At 42.4% G+C, this 16,882-nt stretch overlaps 1 protein-coding gene across 13 annotated transcripts in view; it reads left to right on the forward strand.

Annotated features, from left to right (window-relative positions):
* The window catches only part of syne1b (spectrin repeat containing, nuclear envelope 1b), a 500,086-nt gene that overhangs the window by 410,456 nt on the left and 72,748 nt on the right, over nt 1-16,882 (forward strand). For 12 of the 13 annotated variants that reach the window (XM_072265605.1, XM_072265607.1, XM_072265609.1 and 9 more), the window contains 2 exons: nt 8,449-8,607; nt 13,956-14,122. In XM_072265605.1, coding sequence (XP_072121706.1) covers nt 8,449-8,607; nt 13,956-14,122 — 326 coding nt within the window. Of the gene's footprint in view, nt 1-6,649; nt 6,743-8,448; nt 8,608-13,955; nt 14,123-16,882 lie in introns of those variants that run through there. The other variant, XM_072265618.1, reaches the window with a different exon arrangement.

Raw genomic sequence — 16,882 nt, forward strand, 5'->3', positions numbered from 1 at the left:
CTTGGGCTACTTCCTTAAGCACTCTGGGATGCAGACCATCTGGCCCTGGGGATTTATCTGCCTTTAATCCCTTCAATTTACCTAACACCACTTCCCTACTAACATATAGTTCGCTCAGTTCCTCCATCTCACTGGACCCTCTGTCTCCTACTATTTCTGGAAGATTATTTATGTCCTCCTTAGTGAAGACAGAACCAAAGTAATTATTCAATTGGTCTGCCATGTCCTTGCTCCCCACAATCAATTCACCTGTTTCTGTCTGTAGGGGACTTACATTTGTCTTTACTAGTCTTTTCCTTTTTACATATCTATAAAAGCTTTTACAGTCTGTTTTTATGTTCCCTGCCAGTTTTCTCTCATAATCTTTTTTCCCCTTCCTAATTAAGCCCTTTGTCCTCCTCTGCTGACCTCTGAATTTCTCCCAGTCCTCAGGTGAGCTACTTTTTCTGGCTAATTTGTACGCTGCTTCTTTGGAATTGATACTATCCCTAATTTCTCTTGTCAGCCACGGGTGCACTACCTTCCTTGATTTATTCTTTTGCCAAACTGGGATGAACAATTGTTGTAGTTCATCCATGCAATCTTTAAATGCTTGCCATTGCATATCCACCGTCAATCCTTTAAGTGTCATTTGCCAGTCTATCTTAGCTAATTCACGTCTCATACCTTCAAAGTTATCCCTCTTTAAGTTCAGAACCTTTGTTTCTGAATTAATATGTAAGATTGCTAATTAACCCTTCCTCATTGCTCAAAACCCAGTCCAGAATATCCTGCTCTCTAGTTGGTTCCTCGACATGTTGGTTCAAAAAACCATCCCACATACATTCCAAGAAATCCTCTTCCTCAGCACCTTTACCAATTTGGTTCACCCAATCTACATGTAGATTGAAGTCACCCATTATAACTGCTGTTCCTTTATTGCACGCATTTCTAATTTCCTGTTTAATACCATCTCTGACCTCACTACTACTGTTAGGTGGCCTGTACACAACTCCCACCAGCGTTTTCTGCCCCTTAGTGTTATGCAGCTCTACCCATATCGATTCCACATCTTCCCGGTTTATGTCCTTCCTTTCTATTACGTTAATCTCATCTTTAACCAGCAACGCTACCCCACCTCCTTTTCTTTCATGTCTATCCCTCCTGAATATTGAATATCCCTGAATGTTGAGCTCCTATCCTTGGTCACCCTGGAGCCATGTTTCTGTGATCCCAACTATATAATAATCATTAATAGCAATCTGCACTTTCAATTCATCCACCTTGTTACGAATGCTCCTTGCATTGACACACAAAGCCTTCAGGCGCTCTTTTACAACTCTCTTAGCCCTTATACAATTATGTTGAAAAGTGGCCCTTTTTGATGCTTGCCCTGGATTTGTCGGCCTCCCACTTTTACTTTTCTCCTTACTACTTTTTGCTTCTACCCTCACTTTACACCCCTCTGTCTCTCTGCACTGGTTCCCATCCCCCTCTTGTGAACTAACCTCCTCTCGCCTAGCCTCTTTAATTTGATTCCCACCTCCCAACCATTCTAGTTTAAAGTCACCTCAGTAGCCCTCGCTAATCTCCCTGCCAGGATATTGGTCCCCCTAGGATTCAAGTGTAACCTGTCCTTTTTGTACAGGTCACGCCTGCGCCAAAAGAGGTCCCAATGATCCAAAAACTTGAATCCCTGCCTCCTGCTCCAATCCCTCAGCCACGCATTTATCCTCCACCTCATCGCATTCCTACTCTCACTGTCGCGATACAGTGGGAAAAGGACATTTGAGCTGCGCCACCAGATTTAACCCTCACCTCATCATGGGACAATTAACAATGACCAATTAACCCACTAATCAGTACGTCTTTGTACTGTGGGAGGAAACCAGAGCACCTGGAGGAGCCCCAAGCGATCATGGAGAGAATGTACTAACTCCTCACAGCCAGCAGCGGGAATTGAACCCGGGCCTGTATGGAAAGCACTGTGCTAACCACGACGCTGCCATGCCAATTCATAAGCATGGTTTTGTGCACCTATTATTATAATAATTACTTTGCTGATTACACATCGCATTTCGTTCCATTCAACCTACTTTAAGTTGCCGGTAAGCAAATCACTGCCCAAGCCTGCAGTTCCTCCAGCTAAAATCTGACTTCACTCATTCTGAAATCTTCAGGGATCCCTAACAGCCATTATCAGGAGGACTCTGTCATCTCTTCGCCACCTTCGGCTGATCTCCAGAGAAGCGGGGCCTTGTCTGGTGTGTATGCCTGGCTGAGTTAAGTTGCCATGCCGACAGGATTTGCAGGAGGATGTCTCCTGCTGGTCATTGCTGCCTGCCGCACCTCCAACAGTGCCCTTAGGTCAGCTGCAGGGTCAATACCATTCGCTGATGTTTAACTCTCTAAGCCCTGGTACATCTCCTTGCCTCCGCCCGCTGCTTCCAGTGGGATTAGTCGGTCCCCCAATTTCAGTTAGTGGGGTTTGACATGTGCATCCTGGAGCGGCTGTACAGGCCGATCCTTGACAGGCACTGCTTGCCACATACTTGGCAGGTGAGGCCTGGAGGGGCAGCAGGGGCAGAAGCTCTGTTGTGGCGCTTCCTGGCACTGATATAGTCCAAGGGGAGGGCAAGGGCCGATACGGCTTGGCACCAGTATCGTCGCAGAGGTTGCCAAAGTGAAATTATAAACAACATCAAGCTGCCTTAGGGACCCTGGCTCCAGATTTCTTCCTTGGGGTTTACTCCCGAATCCTTTCCCGTGGGTGGGTATGGCCGCAAAGCAGTGGAGGTTTAAAATCAGCGTCTTCCTTCTCTCAGGTGAGCTGCCATCCAAGGCTGATGAGCCCCACCTGCCCGAAGCAACTGGTTTTGGGGTGCCAGTGGTCTGCCTTTGCGCCGTCTCTTGTCAGTTGAAACTCGTAGCTAAGCCACACGTGAAGGCCAAGATTTGGACTTGGTTGTCAGAGGCTGTTAGAGACACACGCCATTTGGAGCACTTTATAGGTAGTGGGAGCTTATTCTCCACTACCACCCCTGGCTATGACAACCATAGGAACCTGTTTTAGATATTGTCTGCATTGCTGTAGGTGACATTTTGCTGTTCATTTTTAATTGCTGCCTTGTCTATGCATCACCTCATGAAGTATAGTCACAGAGGTACAGCAAAACACTTTGGAAAATCCGCCCACTGTATATATGGTAAATGGTTATATATTCCCTCTATCAAATGTTTTAATCCCTCTTGCACCGGTTTTTAACTAATTGTGCTAGTGCCCTGCGTACAGCAATATCTCTGTTCATGTGTGTGTTGATTTAATTTTCTTGTTTCTGGAGCCGTGCGAGACTGGCTGCTAAACCCATGGCGGGCACACAAGTAAGTTTTGCCAGCTAGCAGTGCTGGTGAGAATCCATTGTCTGTGGGAGCAGTGAAAGCAGATTCAGCGATAACTGCAAACTGGCTTTGGACGTGCTGGAGAAAAGGACATTCGGCAGTGGCAAGGAGCAGCGTAGTGGATGGGATGGGGTGGGAGCTGTGGAATGTCACTGGTACCACATGGATAGCCCTTTCAGGGAGCCAGCACAAGGTCTGACTCAAATTCCCTCCTCTGTGCTGCATGAATTTATGAATGGCTGAGATTGTGATTGAGATCAGTGATTGAGTATAATTCATGTTTTGATACATGGACTCTGCTTAAAGAAATGGGTATGGAGTAGACAGCTGTTGATCACCTGTGCCAGAGTCAACTTAGTCTTAAGGCCTCTCTGAATGTCGTTATGTTTGGGTGGTGCTTTTTGTTCAGTCTGGTTTCTTCTTTGCTTGAAGTTCCTTACTTTTGTATCAGTCCCAGATTTCTCCAGGGATGCTCTGAGCATGTTATTATACCATTTCTGTTGACCTCCACTGGCCTAGATCTGGGAATAGGGAGTTTTTTTTTTTGGGGAGAAGTTCTTCATCATGATGGGCCCAGTCTAATAACTATTTGCTTGATATTGGTGGTATTGACTTTTCTCGGGAGGCTGGCAGTTATCCACAGGTTCAAAGGCCAAGTTACTAATCAACTAAAGTTTGAAGTCTTTGATCACACAACTGAAAGGATGGGTAGGAAGGAGAAAATAAAGGTTGGAAATGTATTATAGTGTTGGCAAGGGGGAGTGAAGAGAAAGTCTATTTAACCTGAGCTAAGAACCTAAAAGGATATTGCCACCCTTCTGGAGATGTGTGTGTGTGTGAGAGAGAGAGAGAGATCTTATATATATAAAAATCTGCATGGAGCTGAGAGATGTGCAAACAAAATAAACTGTTCCATTGGAGGATTTTAACAATCGGAAGATGAATTAAGATTATGCTGGAGTTAAGGAAAGGAGGGAGGAATAACTACAATATACTCAGGAGAATTTTCTTGACCTGTGCAGTATGTTCTCAGTCCAAGTCAAATGGAGATACTGCTGGGGAATAAGCTGAGCCAAGTGGACTGACGAGTGGAAGAGCACTTTGGATAAGGATGATTGTTGTTATTAAAGTTTAGATTAGAAACTGAGAAAGGTCAGGAACAACCTCAGAATAGAACAAAGCTGGACGACAACTGACTTAATTGGGATCTAGTCATGGTAAAATGAAAATGATCATTCAATTGAAGTTTTTCCTATTTAATGTGTGATCTTCAGAAGATATTTTTGCAGATTGGAACGCTTCCATTCCAGCTGAGTTCCTTCAATAAGAAGGGAGATAAAGAGGGCAGTGGAACACAAGAGAATGTGTGATGAATGTCAATGAACTCTACAAATAAGAATCAAAGTTGAGAGAGGAAATGAAGTCAATGCAAGAATACAAAGGCAGAAAAGTAGTTAACAGGGAGCCCAGAAATCTGCGTAAATGGTACACAGATCGTAAAAGGTACGATGTGACTGATGAGGGGCAAAGAAGGAGAAGCTTGCTTATAGAGACAAAGTGAGACTAGAACACGAGCTCTGTTATCTTGGTTTTTACTAAGGAAGGGGATGGTGACAAATTGTCAGTTGTAGTGGAGATGGTAGAGATAACAAATGCAACGAACATTAGCAAGTAAAGAGATGCAAGAGAAACCAGAAGGGATGATTGTACTTAAAGGAATGTGTGTAGATCTTGCAGCTGGTGGAAAAACTGATAATGTAATTAGCAAAATGTAGGATCTTGGACATCATAAATGGAAGGTATTGACCATCAAGCATAGAAGTTACATTGAACTTTTAAGTTCCGATTAGATCTCAGGAGAAAAGGCCAAGCTCACTCAACCTATTCTCATAAGGCATGCCCCCAATCCAGGCAACATCCTTGTAAATTTACCCTGCATCCTTTTTATAGTTTCCACATCCTTCCTATAGTGAGGTGACCAGACTCCTATATTCTGTAGCTGTAACATTATCTCTCAGCTCTTAAACTTAATCCCATGGTTGATGAAGGCCAATGCACAGTATGCCTTCCTAACCACACAGCCAATCTGCGCAGCAGCTTTGAGCGTCCTATGGACTCGGACCCCAAGATCCCTCTGATCCTCCACACTGCCAAGAGTCTTACCATTAATACTACATTCTGCCATCATATTTGACCTACCAAAATGAACCACTTCACACTTATCTGGTTTGAACTCCATCTGCTACTTCTCAGCCCAGTTTTGCATCCTATTGGTGTCCTGCTGTAACCTCTGACAGCCCTCCACACTATCCACAGCACCCTTAACCTTTGTGTCATCAGCAAATTTACTAACCCATCCCTCCACTTCTTCATCCATAAGATTGATGAATAGACAGCACAAGTTTAAGATTCTGTACATGAGATGTAAAGAAGAATTTTTTTTAAATCAGAGTTGTAAACACCTGGAATTTGTTTATACATTTGATGAGAACAGAGATGATCTATGATTTGAAAGGGAAAACCTGTGGCAAATAAACTTGCAGGGTAGAGGAATGGAATAACAGGCAAGGGATTCACCAGATTGCTCTTCAGAGAACCAATATGAGTTGAATGATTTGGGCTGTCATGACCACAGCTCCTAAAATTGAAGCGTGTTGTGTATATTTTTTTAAATGAGCAGGTCATCCAATCTACTTGTTCTGCGCATGTTTTAATGGTGGAACTCCTCCTACCCACCGAGCCAGTAGGCTGGGCTGTGTTCACCCTTGTGTGAGTGCTGTTTCTCTGGTGTCAGTTGTGTACAACGTAATTTCATTAATGTACATATTGCTTCTTTGTGCCTTACTGACAACCTACAAACTTTAAATCTCATTTTGGAGAAAGAATTCGGATGAAAATCACTTAAACTTTATTAAAGGTGTATTTCAGCAATTTAGCAAATTTGTTAGGCTCTTGACATTAAAAGTAAATGTAATATAGTGCAATTTTAGATGATTTGTGTAAAACAAAACTCGATAAATCTCTAAAATTAATAATTTAACAAACAAGATCTGTTGTATCACCGTTGGAATGATTCCTGAATCAGTTGGTGTCATCAGACGCATAGAAACCCTTTTCTTGTCATGCTGGTACAAATAAAATTTGCAAGTTATTTAAATAATATTATTTGAGAGATCATTTCCTTTATGTATGTAGCAGGCAAGTTTGCAGAGCATCATCGACTGTTGGCTTTGTAATGATCTGTAGCAGAGAGCTGTCTTTCTGGGGTAGCGTTCACATTAAACAGACCACAACAGGAAGTATGCTTAATCTCAGAAGTTGAGGACGATAACCTGACAGCAGACATTATGAGCCTTGCAAGCAGGTTTGTCTAGATTGTTGTTTACATTGAAGTTCACTTTTAATGAAGTTCGGTTTTAACAATACAGATTCTGTTGAAGGAATTAAATGTTGTGATCAGGGTAAGTGGCTAACTCTTAAATGATGCGGGCTTTGCAATAATGTGGGACACGAGAGCAATGGTGATGTAGGTGGGTGATGTGAGGATACTTGATGAGTTGGCTTTCTGCTTCCTCTTGGGTTAGATATCAGTATGAACATGAAATTTGAATTTCCTGTAAAGCATTTGAATACATTCACATTGTGTCTGATGGTATTTAGGGCCTCAGTTTGACTTCACAAATCTGTACATGTGTTTAATTTTAATGAGAATATTCATTCATAATTAATGTGGATTGAGTTTAGAGTTCTGGTATTTAAGCTGCCTTTATAAAGATGTCTAATTCCAGTTTAGAAAGATCTCTTCAAGTTAACGATACTGTGTGTAACTTTGGTCATTTAAACATCAAAGTGAAATTTTTGTTACTGCAAATTGTGTTGTCAGTTTTGATTGTGTTGTCACATTTGATGGAACAGGAACCTGTATCTCTGTGTTCTCTTCCTATGGTATTGGTTAGACTTCCATATATTCCAACAGGAATTCAGCTTTTTCTTCATGGACACTGCTCTTACATTTATTTCCTCTCTTACAACAGAAGTTATTTTTGTTGCAAGCTTAAAATGGGCTCTATAGTAAAGAAAATGTTCTGTATTGATTATAGGTGAATGCTAGTGTATTAAAATGTACTTGGTTGTTTTGTATTTGGATGGTTAACAACACCCTGGGGCACTGAGGCAATTGCTGAGGTCTCCCATGGGAGTACTCTGCAGATCGGCTTCCGTAGCTCTCACAGATAATCACGAGACGATGCAGAAGTGATCTGGTACTGGTCTACTGAATGAGAAGCTTCAACGATGCAGAGAGACCAGGGAAGCTGGTGATGATGTCCTTCAACTAAACCAGGTTAAATAAGGCATAAAGGAGGAATTCATAATTATGATTTGTGGTGTTAAGGAAAGAAATGACTGTCAGTAGGAGGAGGTTAGTAACCAGAGGATACAAGTGTATGTTCTGTCAAGGAATAATTAAGGAGAACATTATTTTATACAGAAGTGTTGAGATAGAATTCCTTGCGATGAAATTTAGTAGATGGAGCTTTGTCAAGTTTTAAAAGTATGTTCTTAAAAAGGAAATAGTTGCAAGGCCATGCTGAGGAGTGGATCTATTTGGAAAGCTGTTTGAAATTGCCTGTAGAATTCAAGTAGTGAGTCAGGTGTTGATCAAGCAGGCTGTCTAGTCCTGCAATGTGTTGAGTTTTTTGAATTTTATCAGTGATGTGCAAATCAAGACAAGTGGGATGTATTTCATCATGCTCCTGAACTATGCCCTTGTAAACCAAACACTGGAGAATACCTAGCCTCTGTTCTGCCCTTGTTTCTGTGATTCGTTCATTTGTGTTTCACAAAAATAAACTTGGCAGACTGTCAGACAAAAAGGTGCAAGGAAGAAGTTGAGCTCTTAACATAATATTGCAAGGTTTTTGTGATCATAGATCTAGGCAGACTGTGATGTTACTTCATTGGTCTCCCATTATCTATATGTTGCAGTAGTCACCATTAATATTTAATGCACTTATCATGGCTTTTTTTTTCTTGTGCGAATCTAATCCTCCCAATGCTTTAAATCTCCAGGTCTTGTCCCGCAGACAGCTAGTAACAGAGAAGCTGAATGAGTGGGCACTGTTCAATGAGAAAAACAAGGAGCTGTGTGAGTGGTTGACCCAGATGGAGAGCAAAGTCTCACAGAATGGGGACATCAGCATCGAGGAGATGATTGAGAAGCTGCAGAAGGTAAATTCTGAAATGCTGCTGGTAATAATTTTTTAATTTAATTTTAAAATTTAATTTAGAGATACAGCATGGTAACAGGTCTTTCTGGCTCAACAAGCCCACGCTGCCCAATTGCACCCATGTGACCAATTAACCTTGGAATGTGGGAGGAAATCAGAGCCCCCGGGGGGAACCTACCCGGTCATGGGGAGAATGTACAGACAGCTGCAGGGACCGAACCCAGGCCTCGAACGCTGTAATAACGTTACGCAAACTGCTACACTCCCATGCCACCTCTAAATAGTGTTACTCAGAATGCGCAAGCCATTGTTTTTTTTTGATTTGTATGTGCACAGATAAAGCAACATGTGTGTTGTAAGAGAGGCAAAGATTTCATTGGGTGATGTGTACTCATCCAAATAGTTTGCCACTGTAGGAGCAAACTTAAAGATCAAACAAAGCTGGTGTTTGACTACTAGGGGATTTGACTTAAAACTGGTGCACACCAGGAGACCAGCCAAAGCTGATCGGCCTGAGCTTGAATTTGGTGCTGCTTTTACATTCTCATTTGGCGAGATTACCAGTAATACTACGTTTTGATAACAGAATGTGTTCTCAGGAAGACTTAATTAAGTAACAGACTAGGTCCTGATTACAGAATAAAATGATTATCCACAGGTCTAGCAGTAAATCCAATTTTCTATTACAATGATGGGTACACAGCACAATTATGAAGGTCCTAAACTTGGGTGTGTTCACTGCTGCATTCCATGTCTGTACATTTGTCTGCCATTCTCTGTTACCACATTCAGCACAATCCACATCTCTATTTACCATTTATGAGCCCTCACTATTCTTTCCCCTACAACAGGCAGCTTAAATTTCATTTTGTGCTGCAGTAGGTAGAGATTTCTGTTGTTTCTCTTTATTTCTTAATCTAGGGCAGTGTGGATGGGTTCCAGGGAAATGGGAGATCTGGGAGACCTGGGGTCTCCCTGATTGCAACATCTGCAGGAAGTGCATCTGGATGCAGTTCTTTACAGACTAGATAAGGGAGCTGGAGCTGGAGCTGGATGACGTGTGGCTCATTCAGGAGAGTGCTAGAGGTGATAGATAGGGGCTACAGGGAAACAATCACACTTCATTTGCAGGAGGCAGGTTGGTGTGGGTGAAATGGCATACCAGGGGATAGTGGGACTGATGAAGTCTCTGGCATTGAGTTTGACTCTGTGGCTCAGAAGGTAAGGGCAGAGAAGAGGAGAGTGATGACGTTAGGGGATTCAGTATTTAGGGGAATAGGCAGAAGATTCTCTGGATGCGAAGGAAACTAATGGATGTTACGTTGTTTCCCAGGTGCTAGGGTCAGGGACATCACAGACTAGGTCCAAAACATTTTTTTTGTTATTAATTTTTTATTGCAAACCCAACAAATTACATTCAATACAACCAGTTGCCAATCACAAGGGCAGGAATGACTGCTGGGTGTCCTGGGGTTTAGATGTTTCAAAAGGAACAGGTTGGCAGGTACTAGAGGCGGGGAGTGGCATTGCTGATCACGGACAGTATCACAGCTGCAGAGAGAAGGGATATCACGGAGAGATCATCTACTGTGTCATTGTGGGTGGAAATCAGGAACAGGAAGGGAACAATTACTATATTAGGAGTATTCTATAGACACCTCCCCCCTGGGCCCCCTAGGTAGCAACAGAGAGACCAAGGAACAGATTGGGAGAAAAGTGCAAAAATAATAGATTTGTTGTCAGGGTGACTTCAACTTCTTGAATTTTAATTGGCCTCTCAGTGTAAAAGGTTTAGATGGGGCAAAGTTTGTTATGTATATCCAGGAAGGATTTCTGACAGGCTGACTAGAGGAGAGGCCATACTGGATCTAGTACCAGGCAGTTAACCTGATCAGATGACAGATCTCTCAGTGGGTGAACATTTTGGAGACGGTGACCACAACTCCCTGACCATTGCTATAGCCTTGGACAGGGATAGGAGCAGACGGTATTTAATTAGGGAATTGCAATTTATGATGCTATTAGGCAGGAACTTGGGAGTGTAAATTGGGAACCGATGAGCTCAGGGAAATGCATAACCGAAACATGGAGGTTGCTCAGGGAGCAATTGAATGGAGTTCTGGATAGGTTTGTCCTCTTGGGGCAGTAACGAGAAGTGGAACATGTACATCTGTAGTCAAGAGGAAGAAGGAAGGGTACGTATAGTGTATACATGTGAGGATACATGTACATATAACATAATGTAAAAAGAATCAGTCCCAACGCTAGTGGTCCCTGTGACTAGTGGTGTTGGGACCAATTCTTTTTACGTTATATGTTAATAATTTTGGATGATGGTATTGATGGCTTTGTTGCAAAGTTTGCAGACATGGCAAGGATAAGTGGAGGGACAGGTAGTTTTGAGGAAGTAGAGAGGCTACAGAAGGACTTGGACAGATTAGGAGAATGGGCAGGGAAGTGGCAGATGGAATATAGTGTCGGGAAGTGTATGGTCATGCACTTTGGAAGAAATGAAAGGGTTAACTATTTTCTAAATGGAGAGGAAATACAGAAAAGATGGAGGCACAAAGGGACTTGGGAGTTCTTGTGCAGGATTCCAAAAAGGTTAATTTGCAGGTTGAGTCTGTGGTGAGGAAGGTAAATGTGATGTTAGCATTCATTTCAGGAGGACTAGAATATAAAAGCAAGGATGTAATGTTGAGACCTTCTAAAGCACTAGTAAGGACTCAGAGTATTGTGAGCAGTTTTGGGCCCCTTAGAAAGGATGTGCTGAAGCCAGAGAGGGTTCAAAGGAGGTTCATGAAGATGATTCCAGGAGTGAACGACTTGTCATGTGAAGAGCATTTGATGGCTCTGGACCTGTATTCACCGGAATTCAGAAGAATGAGGGGTGACACATTGAAACTTATCGAATGGTGAGAGGGCTCGATAGAGTGGATATGGAAAGGATGTTTTCTATGGTGGGAGAGTCTAAGACCAGAGGACACAGCCTCAGAATAGAGGGGTGTCCTTTTAGAACACAGATGAGGAAGAATTTTAGCCAGAGAGCGGTGGCTCTGTGAAATCCGATATCACAGGCAGCTGTGGAGGCCAAGTCTGTTTGTATAAGGCAGAGGTTGATAAATTCTTGTTTGGTCAGGGCATGAAGGGATACGGGGTAATGACAAGAGATTGCAGCTGAGAGGTAAAATGGTTTAGCCACGATGAAATGGTGGAGCAGATTCAATGGGCCAAATGGCCTAATTATGCTCCTGTGTCTCCCGTGTCTTATGGTTATAAGGTTTAGGGAGCAAAAATCAGACAGGGCTGTTGAAAATTATCAGGTAATGAAGTAGGTACTTAAAATGGAGTTAGAAGGGGACATGAGAAGGCCTGGGCGAGTGGATAAAGGAAAACCTCATGGCATTCTACAAGTGTATGCAGAACAGCAGGATGACTAGAGTGAGAGTAGGACCTGTTGTGTGAACGCAGTCACTGGAGAGACACAGCTGATAGGTGTATAAATTGTCTTTTTTATTTGATACACATACTCACAATAAAGCTGGAATCGTGAGAGAGAGATCCAACATTACAGCACATTTTTATATGTCAAAGAACAAAGGTAACAGGACAATATCTTTAGCTACAAAGCTCTCATCATGCTTCTTTTGAGTTGCATGTAATTTTTCATTTGTCTAGATCTTCCCACCAACACATCCAAACTAAGGGTACGTCCACACTACTCCGGATAATTTTGAAAACAAAGCTTTTTCTCTTCGTTTTGCCCTCCCGTCCACACTGAGCTGGCATTTTCAGCCCCTGAAAACGGAGATTTTCGAAAACACTCTCCAGCGTGAATAAATCTGAAAACGCTAAATATCCGGCGTAGTGTGTACGGGGTAAACGGAGAGATTTAAAAATGTTGTCATGACAACACCACAACAACAATGCTTTTTTCTGCTTCTGCTTGGTACTGCGCAAGCTGTTATAACGCGCAGTCGGTGTGAACGGTGCGAGAGTTAAATTGTAAAGTGAGCTTTTTTGACTATTTAAAGACGCTGTCATGACGTGCCGGAACAATGTTTGTTGTTTTCTTGAACGCCACCACCTAACAATTTCAGAACATCCATACCAATTTACCAGCACCTGGGTGTGCTATCTTCTTTACGGCGGTGATTCAAATGTTTGCCTAGATACTTACCCAGATACTTCTCATTTGTTCCGGACTAGTATATTTCTCCCCATTAACTACTTTAATCTTACAACATAGAAAACCCATTTAGCTCGTCAAGCTTTTTGTAAAGCAAATAGTGCCGTTCTCCAGCGTTTCCCCATAGCCCTCTAATTATCTTTTTTCCCTAAGATCATCTTCAGTCCTTTCTTTTGTTTAAACCCAAGATTGAATCTGCTGCAACAGCCCTTTTTGGATGTTCATTTGCTGCTTAAAAAAATTTCCTCTTGCCACCTCTGATTTGTTCACTAATTGAATTAAATATGCAGGGATGTGATGTTGAGGCTGTATAAGGCGCTGGTGAGACCTCACTTGGAGTACTGTGGGCAGTTTTGGTCTCCTTATTTAAGAAAGAATGTGCTGATGTTGGAGAGGGTACAGAGAAGATTCACTAGAATGATTCCGGGAATGAGAGGATTATCATATGAGGAACGTTTGTCCGCTCTTGGACTGTACTCCTTGGAGTTTAGAAGAATGAGGGGAGACCTCATAGAAACATTTCAAATGTTGAAAAGCATGGACAGAGTGGATGTAGCAAAGTTGTTTCCCATGATGGGGGAGTCTAGTACGAGAGGGCATGACTTAAGGATTGAAGGGCGCCCATTCAGAACAGAAATGCGAAGAAATTTTTTTAGTCAGAGGGTGGTGAATCTATGGAATTTGTTGCCACGGGCAGCAATGGAGGCCAAGTCATTGGGTGTATTTAAGGCAGAGATTGATAGGTATCTGAGTAGCCAGGGCATCAAAGGTTGTGGTGAGAAGGCGGGAGAGTGGGACTAAATGGGAGAATGGATCAGCTCATGATAAAATGGCGGAGCAGACTTGATGGACCGAATGGCCGACTTCTGCTCCTTTGTCTTATGGTCTTATGGTGTCCTTGGCTTTGTTTGTCTTTTGCTAGTTGGAAAGGTTTGTTTTACCTGGTGATTGGAAGACAGGAGAATAAGGAATGGAAACCAGGATACTTAGAGCATGCAGAACTTGGATGCATTCTTCATTGCGGTTATTGGGTCATGTGCAGGAATAGTCTTTTTTTTAATACTATTTGCATACCTTTTTCCTTCTACATATGTCCAGTTGAGCATTGCTTTATTGATGGAATGCAGCTCTAACCGGGTTCTCTCCCACTTGTTCCACAGGATTATCAGGAGGAAATCACTGCAGCAGCGGAGAACAAGGTGCAGCTTCAACAGCTGGGCCAGAGACTGGTCCAAGCAAGTCATGAAAGCAAGGCATCGGAAATAGAATACAAACTGGGCAAGATTGATGATCGATGGCAACATCTGCTGGATCTCATTGGTGCCAGGTAAGAGACGAACAGCATCTATTAGATTGGGTTGGTGCCACGTAAGAGACCTCAGACTCTCTTGAAACCTGTCAAATCCCGTTCACTGCCTGCATAGCAGTGATACTAAATGCAGTGAATTCCAGCCTGCTCAGAGCTTTGCCAGTGTCGGGCCAGCAGAATTTCTGAACCATTCGATGTTACTTCGATTAATACTCCAACACACTTTGAATTCAATTTTTTGTTCAGATGTTACACAGTAGAGCGATACATATTGCAGTGAATCTGGTGAGTTTTCAAGTGGGGCGGCACGGTAGTGTAGTGGTTAACGTAACACGATTACATCACCAGTGACCCGGACTCAACTTCTGCCACTGTCTATAAGAAGTGTGTAAGTTTTTCCTGTGTCCGCGTGGGTTTCCTCCGGGTGCTCTGGTTTCCTCCCACATTCTAAAGACATACGGGTTAGTAGGTTAATTGGTCACATGGGTATAATCGGGTGGTGCCAGCGCATTGGGCAGGAAGAGCCTGTTCCCATGCTGTGCCTCTACGCAATAATAAAGTGAAGCAAGGGAGACAGAACAGGATAAATAGAAAGGGAAAGGTGGGCCGAAGGGCCTGTACTGTGCTGTACTGTTCTAAAGATTGTACTGGGATTCCAGTTAGAGGGAAGGCATCAGCACCCAGTGTGCCAAATATTGATCTATCCAGATAGTGGGTTATCCATATTACTGTAATGATATTTATTGCTTATTTATTTATTATTATTTCTTTTTGTATTTGCACAGTCTGTTGTCTTTTGCACACTGGTTGAACACCAGTGTTGGTGCGGTGTTTCATTGATTCTATTATGGTTATCATTCTACTGTGGATTTATTGAGTGTATCTGCAAGAAAGTGAATCTCATGGTTGTAAATGATGACGTGTATATATACTTTTACATTGAACTTTGTCACTTCAAATAAGATTGTGTGTTCTTCATTGTATTGTTGATATGTCCACAAATTTGACACTTTCTGCTACGGCTGAGCAAATGCTGAAGTTCATCTTACTAGATGCACGTGGGTTGCATGGATCTGAGCATCAAAAACTGTCCTCACTGGTGATGTTCTTATTGCAAAATAGACCCATTAACAATTTGCCCCAGGCGGATAACAGAGGGCAGAAGGTTAGGCTTCAGTTGTTCAGAGCTAACTGCTCTGGTTACTGCATCTCAGAAAGAACGTGAGAAGGGTAGTGGGAATCTGGAACTCTATACCTCGGGATGTCCATTCTGAGCATTAATTTGGATTTTCAAGACTAAATGTTGACTTTTGTTAGTAATTTTGTTATGAAACTAAGGAAGATAACTGGAGTTGTGGAGCTTGGGAAATTGAATGGCTGTCTCTTATTCCAATGAAGCTAATTTAGATTATGAGGACACACAGTCCTCTTTTATTGTCATTTAGTAATGTATGCATTAAGAAATGGTACAATATTTCCTCCAGTGTGATATCACAGAACACAGGAACAGACCAAGACTGAAAAAAACTAACAAAACCACATAATTATAACTTATAGTTACAACAGTGGTGCAACAATACCATAACTTGATGAAGTCCATGAGCACAGTAAAAAGTTCAAAGTCTCTCAAATGTCCCACATCCCATGCAGACAGGAGAAGGAAGAAAAACTCTCCCTGCCATACCTGACCTCGGTCCGACTCTGAGTCATCCGAAAACTTCGAGCTCTGATCAGCTCTCCGACACTGGGTACTGAGCGCCATCTCTATCCAAGCGATTCGACCTCCATCTCGGTCGCCAACAGCAGGCAAAGCCGGGGATCTTGAGGCCTTCCCTCCAAAAGATTCCTGATCACGCAGTAACAACAGCAGTGAACTGGCATTTCAGAAATTTTTTCCAGATGTTCCTCTGTGCTTTCATGTCCATCTCCATCAAATCAGAATTGTCCACGGCCCCTATTTAACGGATACTATATCATTTTTCACCGGAGGGCTGCGCACAGATGCACGAATTTAATGGAATTGAAGTTCACATAGCCATATTGAGTAAAGAATATTTCTTTCAGTCAAGATGGTAATGATCCACTAAGGGTTGTGTAACAGTTTAGTCATTTTGTGGTTACTTTATTTGATGTTTTAATTACTTTTCCTTAAATAGATACTGAATTCCGATGATGAACTTTGAATTTACTTTTCCTGAGATTATTAACTTGACCATTTGCTTTACAAATCCAGTAACTGTGCTCCAGCTGTCCTGTGATACATTTTATCATACTGAGTCTGCCATTGAATATCTTGAACATTGCTCTTTGAAAATGTTTTAAAATGACTCCTTTCTTCATAAGCAAAATGGCTACAGCATTAGACAGTCAACAGTTGTCGTAGATTTCCAGCCTCCAACAGCTGAACTGTTTGGAGAAAACCTTTTGATTTTGTTTCCTAAATCCATAAAAATCATTTGTTGTCCTGTAACAATGCAGCTGTTAGGTCTTTGGGCAGCTGCCTTGGATGCTCTGACAGCATTCCTCTTGTGCTGCTACAAAGGATCCAGTGCTACCTTCCCAGAATCCAGACATTTTTTTTTCCCAAATTACTCTTGATCTCCTTTAAATCAGCTGTTCTGTACAAACTTATCTGCACAAGCTTGTTGAATTGTCTGCTGTCCACATGCTAGCTTTGTGCTGAAGGGGCTTATGTGGGCTGGATGATGTCAAAGGGAGGAGGGGTGGGGGGGGGGTGTGATGAGACACAGAGAGACACACCCCAAAAAAAACCTGCTA

The sequence above is a fragment of the Mobula birostris genome, chromosome 8 (genome assembly GCF_030028105.1).
Source record: "Mobula birostris isolate sMobBir1 chromosome 8, sMobBir1.hap1, whole genome shotgun sequence".
NCBI lineage: Eukaryota > Metazoa > Chordata > Chondrichthyes > Myliobatiformes > Myliobatidae > Mobula > Mobula birostris.